The following is a 14,465-nucleotide window of genomic DNA, read 5'->3' on the forward strand; positions in this document are numbered from 1 at the left end:
TTCACTGTTCCCTCACTTCTGTCTCCACAGTGCACATGTCTCATGCCGCAGTAAGGAGAAACACCTCAGAGCAGAAGCACCCACTCGTTCACACACACACACACACACATGCATAAACACACACAAACACACACACCTTCTGCAGATTAACACACACAAGCACAAAAAAATCAGATCCATGGACTTCTGGAGGAGGAGCTCCTGCTCAGGACCCTGCTGCCTCTTCCCATTCATGACAATGACCCATAAAGAAAATGCCCACTGGCGCTCAGGCTCAAGGGTATGGCATGACTTTGGCCCAGGATGTACTTTTGACCTCAAAGGAGAGATCCAACTCCTCCATGGCTCTTAAAAGCAACTTCACTGAAGGACTAAGAAATAAAGCATCTGCTCCTCCTCCTTGCTCTTTCCTAAACAGCCAGGTGGGAGATGGACATCTCAGTGCCACACCTGAGATGCCCCACCCCCTATACACTCAAGCACAGGCAGGCACCACTTGGGAGACAAAGGGACTTCCCAGGATCCCAGCTCTATCCCAGGAGAAAAAAGAACATGTGCCATACTAGCAGGGCCTTCCTGCGATGCCAGCAGTTGGGCTACATTGGGGCCCTGAGGAGCAGAAGTGGGCCTGGGATAAGACCAGGAAGGCCTCTCTGCACTAAATGTCAGCTGGGTTGACCCCCCTTGTGGAAAGTCTACAAAGCCGAGAGTCAGTATTTGTCCATTTGTCCACTAATACCACCAAAAGAGAAGGAAGGAGTAATGCAAGTATCAGGTGAAAGGAGATATTTATTGTTTTGGGGGTGTCTGGAGGCCTGTAGGCTGGACTGGCCAGGGATCACTGGCATCCCCCGGAACAGGGTGGTGCACCATGGCTCTGTTTGTGGTAGTCAGTGGCTATGTCCCCCACTACACAGAGAAACTCGGAAAAGTCAATCTTCTTATCCTTATTCTTGTCTTTTTCATTAAAGACATTGCGTAAGTAATTTTTGCCCCTTCTTTCCTGCGGGGTTAAAAAACATACAAACAAACATAAAAATATTATCCAGGGGGAAGAAGAGAATAGAGACACATGAAGAGACAACACCTAGGGCTGAAACAAAGGTGTGGTGGCCAGGAGAGGCTATAGGGATGGAGAGTTGGAGTCAAGCAGTCAAGCCCTCACTCTTCACTGGAGATTTCTGGCCAAAAATGGCAACTTGCATGGGCAGTACACTGGTAAATGAGAAGTGGACTCAGGCTCCTCCACCACCTTAACTTCAGATGCACTATCTTCATTCTTCCCCCAGTGGACCAATACAACCCAGCCAGTTACTCTCCTCATTCTCTAATGCTCTTCACACTTAAATTCTTTCCCAACAACACCTATCAGTTCAGCCCCATTTATTCTATTCCTTAGTCTCAATCTGTGCTAATGATTCCTTCTCACAGTTAAATGAAATTAGGGCTATGAATGCACTTTGCCCGTGTGAAAGATGGTGGCCGTGTCTGTAGGGTGCATAATTCTCACTATGTTAACCTCTGATTCCACGGGCAGTGGTAGTTCAGTGGTAGAATTCCCACCTTCCAAACAGGAAACCCAAATTCAATTCCCCAGCAATGTACCTTCGTACACAGCCACCACCAATTCTGACCCCTCCACCCTCCAAGACCTTCCCAGAGTTATTTTGGAAGACCTCGTGCCAAAAGAGTGCACTGAAACCAGGGAGTAAAGAAAACCAAGGGCTACAGAAGGAAGATATTTTTTACCTGACAGTTCTCAGAAAAGCACCTAATACTGAGCCAAAAAGAATAACAAGATCATCTAGCCACACCAGCCCCCCACTGAGACCAGTGGAGAAGAAGGGATATGGGATTTGCCAGGACAAGCACAAGGTCCCACTGTATTAGTTGCAGAACCCACACACACTGACTCCCAGGCCAGGTTAGTATTCCCCCACAGCTACAGGCAGCAGAGCAGGTGGGCACCAGGCATGACTCCTAGGAAAGAACAGAGACAGGTGCAAACTTACTGGAGCTGAGGATAATCACAGAGGGCAGAATTAGTGAGATTGTGCGTCTGGGCACAACACAGGCCCTTTATGCAGCTTGGCCTCAGATTGTCACAGAGGCTGGGTGCCCTGTGGCAGTCTTCATTAGTTTCTCCAAACATTGCACCACTTTGGGTGGGGAGATACACAGAACAAGCTATCCTCAAAACTTCCTTCTAGATATGCTGGGTCTCCAGTGCCTACCACTATCAGGCCACATCACCACAATACTGCCCAGCCCAGGCTCCTGGCCAGTGGGAGGAGGCCCCATGCAAGAGAGATGTGGACAGAGTTGAGTACATTGCCATAGCTCAAGGATGATGGAATCTAGGGATCTGGGAGGGAAGAAACACATGTTTGTTCATTCAGTCATTCCACAACATTCTTTCAATGGCTAGTAATAACTGCCTCAATTTCCAAGTACTGTAGATAGCCACGCAGTGGGTTACTGTTTTATGTACATCACCTCAGAGTCCCTGAGAGCCCTGTGAGTTCACATAGGGCTCTCTACCACTGTGAGGTAGGTATTTTCCCTTCTTACAGATTTTTTTTTTTTTTATATTTACAGATGAGCAAATTGGGACCAAGTCTGGGTTTCTCAAGCTTACTCAGATAGAATATGACAAAGTCAGGATTCAAATCCAGATCTCTCAGACTTCAAAGCCCTCTCCTAATCATACTGACAGCTTGCTGAGCCTCTGATGGTGTTAACATCTGGACTGGGCAAGGGGTCATACCATTGCCTGCCCTGCAGGAGCCCACACTCCAGGACAGATGACCCTGCACAGAAGAATCCCACAGGTACCTCCATCCAGGAAAATGTGGGCTTCAGGGTAACGACAGCAGTGAATGGGGCCTCTGTGATTCACAAAGCCTTGGTTGTCACACTGTTCAGGCTATGAGCCCCTCTGTGAGAGCTGTCTGTGGCCACCATTCCCTGGGGACAATACCTTTCCCATCAGGGAAGATCACTGTGTTTTAAGAAACACCTTCACTGACATAATCTTGCCAGATCTTCAGAGGAATCCCCAGAGGGAGACTGCGATTACTAACAGAGAAAGGACTGACACTCAGCCAGAGATGATGCTCAGTGAGACACTTTAGTATCTTCTCCCACACACCACGTGGGTACCCCAGGTATATACCAGGAGCCACTATCGAGATCCAGATTCAGCTCTGTTGTCAGTATGGTAATCACTCTCTCAATCTCTCCTACTTGGAGATTGAAAGTGGAAAATCACATCTGAGATTTTTTGCATCTAGGGCCCGGATATAACCCTCCAAAGAGTTTTAAGCCCTTGACACTCTTGGTTAATTGTCTTTCTGCTGAAAATAGAGGGAGTGAACCCTCAGGCACAAGAAGAAAACAAATAATAAAAATTAGAGAAGAATTAAATGAATTACAGAAGAGAAAAACAATAGAAAGAGTTATCAAGACAAAAGCTTCTTCTTTGAAAAAAATTAACAAAACTGATAACCTTTGGCCAGACTGAAAAAAGAAAAACAAGAGATGAACGAAATAACCCAAATAAGAAATGAGATGGATGATATCACAGCAGACCCAACTGAAATTAAAAGAATCATATCAGATTACTATGAAAAATTGTACTCTAACAAATTTGAAAACCAGGAAGAAATGGATGAATTCCTAGAAACACACTACCTACCTAAACTAACATGAACAGCATTAGAACAAGTAAATACACCCATAGCAAAATAGGAAATTGAAAAGGAAATCAAATAACTGCCAACAGAGAACGCCCTGGCCCTGAGGGCTTCACTGCAGAGTTCTACCAAACATTCAGAGAAGAATTAACACCACTACTACTATAGGTATTTCAGAGCATAGGAAAGGATGGAATGCTGCCAAACTCGTTCTAGGAGGCCAGCATATCCCTGATACCAAAACAAGGTAAAGACCACAAAAAAAGAAAATTAAAGACCTATATCCCTCATGAACTTACATGCAAACATCCTCAAAAAATTCTAGCTAATAGAATTTAACAACATACCAAAAAAAATAATTCACCATGACCAAGTGGCATTCATACCAGCGGTGGTTCAACATTAGAAAAACAATTAATGTAATTCATCATGTAAATGAAACAAGAGACAAAAACCACATGATTTTATCAAGTGATGCAGAAAATGCATTTGAAAAAGTTCAACATCCATTCATGATAAAAACTCTCAGCAAAATAGAAATAGAAGGAAAATTCCTCAACATAAAGAAGGGCAAAAAAAAAAAAACAGACAACGTCACCCTAAATGCAGAAATTCTGAAAGCATTCCCCTTGAGATCGGGAACCAGAGAAGGATGCCGTTAAGCACCACTCGTATTCAACATTGTGCTGGAATACTAGCCAGAGAAATTAAGCTACATAAAGAAATAAAGGTCATCCAGATTGGCAAGAAAGAAGTAAAAGTATCTCTGTTTGCAGATGACATGATCTTATATGCAGAAAACCCTTAAGAATCCTCAAGGAAGCTACTGAAACTAATAGAAGAGTTCAGCAGAGTTTCATGATACGAGATAAACATACAAAAATCAGTTGGATTCCTCTACACCAACAAAAAGAACATTGAGAAGGAAATCACCAAATCAACACAATTTACAGTAGCCCCCAAGAAGATAAAATACTTAGGAATAAATCTTACCAGACATGTAAAAGACCTATATGAAGAAAACTACAAGGCTCTGCTGCAAGAAACTAAAAGAGACCTACATAAGTGGAAAAACATACTCTGCTCATGGATAGAAAGACTTAACATTGTAAAAATGTCTCTTCTACCAAAAGGCATCTATAGATACAATGCAATTCTGATCCAAATTCCAAAAGCATTTTTTAATGAAATGGAGAAACAATCACCAATTTCCTAGGGAAGGGAAAGAGGCCCTGGATAAATAAAGCAACACTGAAAAAGAAGAACAAAGTGGGAGGCCTCACTCTACCTGATTTTAGAACCTATTATACTGCCACAGTACTCAAAACAGCCTAGTACTGGTACTGCCATAGACCAATGGGACAGAATTGAGAATCCAAACATAAATCCTTCCACATATGAGCAGCTGATATTTGATGAAGGCCCAAAGTCAGCTAATTAGGGAAAAGGCAGTCTTTTTAACAAGTGATGCTGGCATAACTGGATATCTATCTGCAAAAAAATGAAACAAGACCCATACCTCACACCATGCACAGAAAAGGACTCAAATTGGATCAAAGACATAAATATAAAATCTAAAATGATAGATCGTGGAACAAAAAATAGGGACAATGCTAGGTATCCTAATACATGGCATAAACAGTATTCCAAGACCCAGTGCTGGTGAGTCGGTTCCGACATAAACACTGTACAAAACATTAATAACAGTGCAGAAGAATAACTAGAAAACTGGGAGCTCCTAAAAATCAAACACCTGTGCTCATCCAAAGACTTCACCAAAAGAGCAAAAAGACTACCTAAGACTGGAAAAAAGCTTTTAGCTGTGACATATCCGATCAGCGCCTGATCTCCAAAATCTACATGATACTGCAAAAACTCAACTACAAAAAGACAACCTAATTAAAAAATGGACAAAGGATATGAATAGGCACTTCACTAAAGAAGACATTCAGGTAGGTAACAGATACATGAAGAAATGCTCATGATCATTAGCCACTAGAGAAATGCAAATCAAAACTACAAGGAGATTCCATCTCACTCCAACATGGCTGGCATTAATTCAAAAAGCACAAAATAATAAATGTTGGAGAGGTTGTGAACAGGCTGGAACACTTATACACTGCTGGTGGGAATGTCAAATGCTACAGCCACTTTGGAAAACGATTTGGCCTATCCTTAAAGCTAGAAATAGATCTACCATACCAATCAGCAATTCCACTCCTTGGAATATATCCTAGAGAAATAAGAGCCTTTACACGAACAGATATATGCACACCCATGTTCATTGCAGCACTGTTCACATTAGCAAAAAGACGGAAGCAACCAAGGTGCCCATCAACAGATCAATGGATAAAAAAATTATGATATATTCACTCAATGAAATGCTATGATCAGTAAAGAACAATGATGAATCCATGAAACATTTCATAATATGGAGGAACCTGGAAGACATTATGCTGAGTGAAATTAAACAAACAAACAACAAAAAAAACAGCAGTTGCAAAAGTACAAATATTGTATACCACTAGTATTATAAGAACTGGGGAGATAGTTTAAACACAGAAGAAAATATTCTTCGATGGTTACGAGAGGACGTAGTGAGGGAAGAAGGGAGAGAGGTTTTCACTAATTAGATAATAAGTTTAATTTAGGTGAAGGGAAAAACAACACACAATACAGGAGAGGTCAACACAACTGGACTAAGCCAAAAGCAAAGAAGTTTCCTGAATAAACTGCACACCTCAAAGGCCAGCGTAGCAGGGACAGGGGTTTTGGGACCATGGTTTCAGGGGACGTCTAAGTCAATTGGCATAACACAATCTATTATGAGAACATTCTGCATCCCACTTTAGAGGGTGGCGTCTGGGGACTTAAACGCTAGTAAGCAGCCATCTAAGATGCATCAATTATTGCCAACCCACCTGGAACAAGGAAGAACGAAGAACACCAAAGACACAAGGTAATTATGAGCCCAAGAGAGAGGAATGGCCACATAAATCAGAGACTACATCAGCCTGAGGCCAGAGGAAATAGATGGTGCCCAGCCACAACCAATAACTACTGCTATAGGAAACACAACAGAGAACCCCTGAGGGAGCAGAAGAGCAGTGGGATGCAGACTCCAAATTCTTGTAAAAAGACCGGGCTTAATGGTCAGATTGAGATTAGAAGGATCCGAAAGGTCATCTCCACAGACCTTCTGTTAGCCCAAGACAGGAACCATTCCCAAAGCCAACTCTTCAGATGGGGATTGGACTGGACTGTGGGATAGAAAATGATGCTGGTAAAGAATGAGCTTCTTGGATCAAGTAGACACATGAGTCAATGCTGGCATCTCCTGTCTGGAGGAGAGATGAGAGGCCAGAGGAGGCCAGAAGCTGGACAAATGGACACAAGGAGAGAGAGTAGAAGGAAGGAGTGTGCTGTCTCAATAAGGAGAGAGCAATTAGAATTGTAAAGCAAAAAAGCAAGGTGTATACAAATTCTTGTGTGAGAGACTGACTCGATTGGTAGATTTTCAATTAAAGCAAAATAAAACTTGATTATAAATATATATATATATATATATAAACCCAGACCAGTAGGGAGTGATTTCTGTCTTCTCCACTATACCCTGGCGGATGCCAATGGTGACTGCAGGCTTCCAGGCTCTTAAATGCACCTGGAGACATGGCATTGAGAGAGGTAGCCTCCCAACCCTATGACTCTTGGCTTCCTATGGAGGAAGGGAGTGAAGACAAGTCATAGAGTCTTTAGCATCTGTCCTCTTTCCTTTATGCAAAACATTCCCATGAATGTCTGTGCAACGCCTTTGGCCCTGATGTGTTCCTACCTGCTACAGAAGAGCTGGAGTGGGAAGCAGGAGCTGGTGGTCAGAAGGAGAGTCCTTGAGGGCACACTGAGGTACAGCTGCGTGAAATCACTGAACTTTGCTCTTTGCCTGTTACCCCTGCCCCTAAAATTCCCCACAGGAAATCCTTGACCATTCAGACTGTTCCCCACAACTGTTCCTAATACCATCACAGAAAAAACAAACCAGTTTCCATCGAGTTCAGTCTGACTCATGGCAAGCCCGAGTGCATCAGAGTAGAACTGCTCCGTAGGGTTTTCATGGCTATGACCGTTCGGAACAAGATCTCCATGCTTTTCTTCCAAGATGTCTCTGGGAAGGTTCTAATCTCCAATCCTTCAGTTAGTGGCCAAGAACTTAACCATTTGAGCCACCCTGGGACTCTTAATACCGCTGCTAGGAAACTCTGGTGGTGTAGTGGTTAAGAGCTATGGCTGCTAACTAAAAGGTGGGCAGTTCGAATCCACCAGACACTCCTTGGAAACCCTGTGGGGCAGTTCTACTTGCTATGAGTCACAATCGACTCAATGACCGTGGATTTGTTTTTGTTTCAGGATGGGGCTTATTCCCAGGCTCTTCACATTCCCCAGTCAGCCCCTCTTTCAGTCTTCAGTGAAACTTACCAGCTTTCTGGACTTACCCCTTTCTCTCATGCACTTGTCTCATTCCCAAAAATTCCCCACAACGTTCCTTGAAAATGTATCTACAAGTTTTTGCTACTACCCCAAGCAGGACCTCTCGCCAGCCTGGCCCACCAGCCCCACCAGCTCCAGTCTCAGTCTCTGCCTCCATCTCCACCCACCCTCCCACTCACATCAGATCTCCCTTGATCACTGCTTAAAGCCAGTAATTATGGTTTTTAAATCCATCAGTTAAGGACATGCAAGAATTAGTTATAATTGTTGCCCATGGGGAGAAGGACTGAGTAGTTGGGGACAAGAGGAAAAACGATTGAATTTTACATTGAAAAACCTTTTGTGCTTCTTGAATACTGTGTTATAACCAATATGATTTCATTGTACTTTAATTGCCATTTGCTCTTTTTGAATCACGGTACGGAGGAATGGACCGATAATCCCCCTAGGTTTATGGCGTATTATCAACATAGCTACAGGAAAGTTCTTCGTTTTCATTATTTTTTAAATTTTTCTCCATTCCCAATTCCCTCTCTCACTACACACTTATCATGTTTAATATGTATCTATTTCTCTGCATGTTTTCTTAAAGTGTATTGTTTTGTTGTGAATTTCAGTTGGCATGAAATTAAGAAAATTATATCTGACATGTTTTATATCTTTCTGGTTTCTATTTTCATTCACCCAATAGTTTCTTTTTAATACACCCTGTTGCCACTTGTAGACTGTATGAGACAGAAGTTATGTTTCAACACAGCTCCCCTCAACCATGCCCATCCCCTGCACCATGGCCCCGTGCCTTTCTTCCTCAGCTGGATGGTGCTAGTGATGGCTCACGCCATTCCCAGAACCCAGCTACCACTGTTGGGTCTTCTTGCAACTGCACTGATTTTCTCAGCCTCCCGGAAACACAATGGCCAGGTTTTCGATATGGCCTCGATCATACTTTATGTTGTGGGAGCTGCACCAACCCCAGTGCCCAGGTAGGACCAGGCTGCATCTACAAAGGCTCTGGTTTTCTTAGTGGTTGCCCCAAAACAAACAAACAAAAAAAAAAAACCACTGACATCGAGTCAATCCCGACTCATAGCGACCCTATAAGACAGAGTAGAACCGCCCCGTAGGATTCCAAGGGGCGCTTGGCAGCTACAAACCGCCAACCCTTTGGTTAGCACTTAAACACTTTACTACCAGGGTTTCCTGTGGTCACCCCAGGAGGGGAAAAAGTACAACTGCAAACAGGAGAAAGGTAAACTGCAGAGATTCAGCACAGCTGTTCCTCACTGTGCCCCCAGGGACTCTCCTTCTGACCTCCAGCTCCTGCTTCCAGCTCCAGCTCTTCTGCACCAGGCTGGAATGCATCAGACCCAAGGGCATTGCAGACTCTCATGGGAATGCTTTGCATAGAGGAAGAGGGACAGATGCTATAGACTCTATGACTTCTCTTCACTCCTCTCCATCATATGGACCCAAGAGTCACAGGGCTGGGAGGTCACCTCATCCAGTCCCATGTCTCCAGGTGCATTTAAGAGCCTGGGAGTCTGCAGTCACAATTGGCAACTGTCAGGGTTTAGTGCACAAGACAGAAACCACTCCCTATATTTTAGGCAAAAAGACAATGAATCAAGGGACTCAAGGGCTTATAACTCTTTGGAGGGCTGGAGGAGAGGAAGTTAGAGACCCACTGCAGGACTGTTGCTTGCAAGGTGAAGCCTCCTGGTTGTGACCCAGAATTTAGGAAACTGGTTCTATGACGGCTACCACCCTGGCACAACCACAGCTCCCATGCCCACAAAGCAGATGGCTTGGCAGTGTTGCCAGGGGTCCAGGTACTACAAACACTCACGTGTGTTGGGACTTTGCAGCCACCTCTGCAAAGCGCAAGTGTGCGGGGAGTTAAAGTCCTATGAGGCAGACATAAACTGACAAAAGACAGGAAGGAAGGAATCGGCAGATAATTCGCTCACTTTTCCTCCCCGTACCCATCCCTGACAGACTGTTCCAAGATGTAGTGCTCCCATATGACCTCTCTGGAGACATCCTCTGTGACCAAGCACCCAGCTCTGTTTTCTTAAGAAGCAGTGGTCAGCTCAGTAATCCACCACACTATTTATGCTGTCCCTTCTTGCCTCCTTACTTCTATTCCCTTCTCCGTTGTTTCCCTGGAATTATACATACACACACACACAAGCACGCACACACACCACACACCAAAATGAAGGATTGGTATATATGCTTTGCCTTAGACTCTGTTTTCCAAGAACCCTGAATTAAGACAATTGGTATCAGGAATGACCCTCAAAATTAGAGTCTTGAAATGGCATCTAGAATAGACCTTCCTCTTCTCTCAAGGCTATAGAAACCCCATTACCAGTGGTAAATGAAGCGATCAAACCCCTGGCATATAGGGGCAGCATAGTTACTGACGTTCTCCCTCTGGCAACCTGGATTAGATGCAGGTGGAAGGAAAAGCACTGGGAGTTCAAATGCTACAACAGGTGCTCCCTATGGAGGCGATGATGCTTATAAAGACAGTAGCATGGGGAGGCTTCTTTCTACATAACTGGAGGTTTTGATAAAGGAAATAATGGGCATGCAGCAAAAGACAGCACTTCTAGGGTAACATTTAAGGAGACTTTAATCTCCTACGAATACTGTGCACAAAACTGAGGCCCAGTACTTGATTATAATGTTGACAGAGCTGTAAAGGAGACTAAATGCATAGGGTTTGACTTCTCTACCAAGATCAGAGGCCTAATTAGGGAAGATTAGAACATAGAGCTGGGATAGGGATATTTGGATGATATTGTTTTCCTTAGGTGACGTGGAGTTCGTTCCAACTCATAGCAACCCTATGCACAACATAACAAAACACTGCATGGTCCTGAGCCATCCTTAAAATCATTGTTATTCTTGAGCTCATTGTTCCAGCCACTGTGTCAATCCACCTAGTTGAGTGTCCTCCTCTTTTCCACTGACCCTGTACTCTGTCAACAATAATGTCCTTCTCCAGGAGGTAATCCCTCCTGACAACATGTTCAAAGTATGTAAGATGCAGTCTCGCCATCCTTGCTTCTAAGGAGCATTCTGGCCACACTTCTTCCAAGATAGATTTGTTTTATTCTTTTGGCAGTCCATGGTATGTTCACTATTCTTCACCAACACCACAATTCAAGGACGTGAATTCTTCTCCAGTCTTCCTTATTCATTGTCCAGCTTTCACATGCTTATGATGTGATTGAAAATACCATGGCTTGGGTATTTGGATGATAAAAAAAAAAAGATAGATCCCCCAAATTACTCTGATCCTTTCTTGTTGCCAGAAAAGAATAGCCTCTCCTTATCTGAAAACCAGGCAATGACCTCATATAAAGCAGGTGCCTCCCATATGCTTGTTCTCCAGGAAATTTATCTTACTACACCTTATTGCTGCAAGACAATAACAAGAGGCAGGCCTAAACACAATCGGAAGTACAAGCCCTGCTCTGGTTGAAAAAAAAAAAAAAAAAGTTTGCATGCCGAAGGAATGTCAGAACCTAATTACCATGAACCAGCAGGAAGAAATGGAGAATTTGAGGATCTTACTTTATCCTATAGGGTCCTATGAGTCCGAATCGACTCGATGGCACTGGGGCTTTGGGGAGTGTTAGACGAGGCAGCTGAGATAAAGGGTTGAATAAAAGAGATTTCACTGACATGGGGGCACTAGTCCATGATTTGGGATTCAATTTTAGGCAAGGACATCTGGAGCTGGTCCAAACGGTTTGCCAAAATGACTCCTTGATGTTTGGTTACTACACACTGATGACCTTCAGAAATGAGGTAGAGTTGTCAGAGCTTCCTGGGCACAGTATTCAAGAATGACTTGGAAGGCTCAGTTAGAATGAATTTACCAGGCAATAACTGAGAGCCCATCACCTGACCGTGTTCCTTAGGAGAGCCAGAGGACACGCCCCTCATAAGGCCACAAGAAATACACTCGAGAGAGACAACAGCGTCTTTGACAAGTTCAATGGGAGCTATGCACTGCAAACTGGGAATAATAGTGAAGAATGCTACTATGGAACTGGGCTTCTTAATATCAGTGTGGATGATGGAATTCCTGAATGGCAGAGGACAGGAAGGAAAATTTAACCATCAAGGGGGACATAATAAGTCGTGGTTAGCCAGGTAGATGGAGCCCTGGTGCTGCAATGCTTAAGAGCTCAGCTGATAACCAAAAGGTCGCAGTTCAAATCCACCAGCCACTCCTTGGAAACCCTATGGATCAGTCCTACTCTGTTTACATGGTTGCTATGAGTCGGAATCGGCTAGATGGCAAAGAGTTTGGTTTTTTGTTTTGAGGTTTCTTTTCTTTTTTTTTTTAAAGGCACAGATGAATATGTATGGACCCAACAGCATCAGCTCCCTCTCACCGAAGTTGATCTGATGGAAAATTACAGGCAATAAATAATCTCTCTAATGAACATGGATGCAACTCTAAACAAAATGGAGTCTGCCGATATACAGAAAAGATAACTGATCATGACTAAGTGGAGTTTATTCCAGTAATTCGAAGTAGTGTAACATCTTTAAAACAGAGTAATTCACCACACCAACAGAATGAAGTAAAAAAAAAAAAAAAGATCATCTCAATAGATGCAAAATATGCATTTGAAAAAAATTCGACATCCGATCATGTTAACAAAAACCTTTGCAAAATGTCATGGATTCCGTTGTGATCCCCAAAAATACATGTCAACTTGGTTAGACCATGATTTCCAGTATTGTGTGGTCGTCTTTCATTTTGTGATTTACCTATGTAAATCTCTGCCTGTGGCTAAAGAGGATCAGGGTGGGATGTAACACCCTCGCTCAAATCACATCCCGGATCCAGTGTAAAGGGAGTTTCCCTGGGGTGTGGCCTGCATCACCTTTTATCTTACAAGAGATAGAAGGAAAGGGAAACAAGCAGAGAGGTGGGGGACCTCATACCACCAAGAAAGCAGACTGTGTCCTTTGGACCCAGGGTCCCTGAACAGAGAAGCTCCTTGACCAGGGGAAGTTTGGGGAGAAGGATCTTCCTCCAGAGCCAACAGAGAGAGAAAGCCTTCCTCTGGACCTGAAGCACTGAATTTGGGCTTCTAGCCTACTAGTCTATGAGAAAATAAATATCTCTTTGTTAAAACAATCCACTTGTGGTAATTCTGTTGTAGCACCACTAGATAACTAAGACACAAACTATAAACAGAGGGACACTGTTTTAATCTGATGTAAAGTACCTAAAAAGAACCTATAGCAAACAAATCTTTCCCTCTGAGATCACCCATGATTTGAGAGTGTATGTTATGAGCACGTTTATTCCATTTTATACGAGAGGGAGGGAGAAGAAATCTTAAAGTGCAATAAGATGAAAAATTAAAGTGTAATTATTGGAAAGGAAAAAATAGAACTGACATTATTTTCAGGTGATCTGATTAGAAGGGAATATAAAAGAATCTACAGGCAAACTATCGGAATTCATAATTAATTTAGCAAAGACACTGAACACAAGATCAATACACATAAATTGCACTTCTCTATATATGCAACGAATAGAGAAAGGTAATTTTAAAATATCACTGTTTTTACTTTTCATTGCAGTTTTTAAATATCATACCAAAACAATAAATACATGGGTATGAATCCAATGAAATATGTGCAACACCTTTATATTAAAAATGACAAATTTTATTCAGAGAAGTTAGAGAGGACCTAGATAAGTAAATATGCCATATTCATGAATTTTTAAAGATTCTACCTTATAAAAATGACAGTTCTCTTCAAATTCATTCACAGATTGAATGTAGTGCCAGTCAAAATTTCCACAGCGAGGGATCAAGAGAAGGCAGGGAGATCCTTCCGACTGCAATACAGATTTGACACCTGTGAAGGAAAAGGGGAAGGAAATAGGATTGGGTAGGAAGGGTCTCAGGCTGCAGTACAGTTCCAAGAAAGGCTCAGCTAAGCCTTTTGGGAGTCCACAACCCAAAGCTGTCCAGTGAGGAATTCCACATATTTCACGAAGCCCTGCCTTAGTATGTTTGCCACACTCAGTCATTGGCTGAGAAGAGCCTTCAGGAAGCATGGCTTCAGTGCAAGTGTAGTGGTGGTTTTGGAGGGGCAGCAGCTGGGACTGTCAATCAACTATGCAGGAGATCCAATTGGCATATTTCTTACGACCTCCACAATCCACCCCTTGCCCTACACAGATTTACTCTTCCATACTGATCAATGGAGAAGACCTCCATGGTTCCCATGGGCCTC

At 43.1% G+C, this 14,465-nt stretch overlaps 1 protein-coding gene across 1 annotated transcript in view; it reads right to left on the reverse strand.

The window, feature by feature from the left end:
• Positions 1-322: 322 nt before the first annotated feature.
• Positions 323-14,465, reverse strand: part of LOC135230557 (protein S100-A7-like) — a 37,857-nt gene continuing 23,714 nt past the window's right edge. The window contains exon 2 of the mRNA XM_064279991.1: positions 323-1,087. Coding sequence (XP_064136061.1) covers positions 839-1,087 — 249 coding nt within the window. The 3' untranslated portion in view covers positions 323-838. The remainder of the gene's footprint in view (positions 1,088-14,465) is intronic.

The sequence above is a fragment of the Loxodonta africana genome, chromosome 3, assembly GCF_030014295.1.
Source record: "Loxodonta africana isolate mLoxAfr1 chromosome 3, mLoxAfr1.hap2, whole genome shotgun sequence".
Classification (NCBI taxonomy): Eukaryota; Metazoa; Chordata; class Mammalia; order Proboscidea; family Elephantidae; genus Loxodonta; species Loxodonta africana.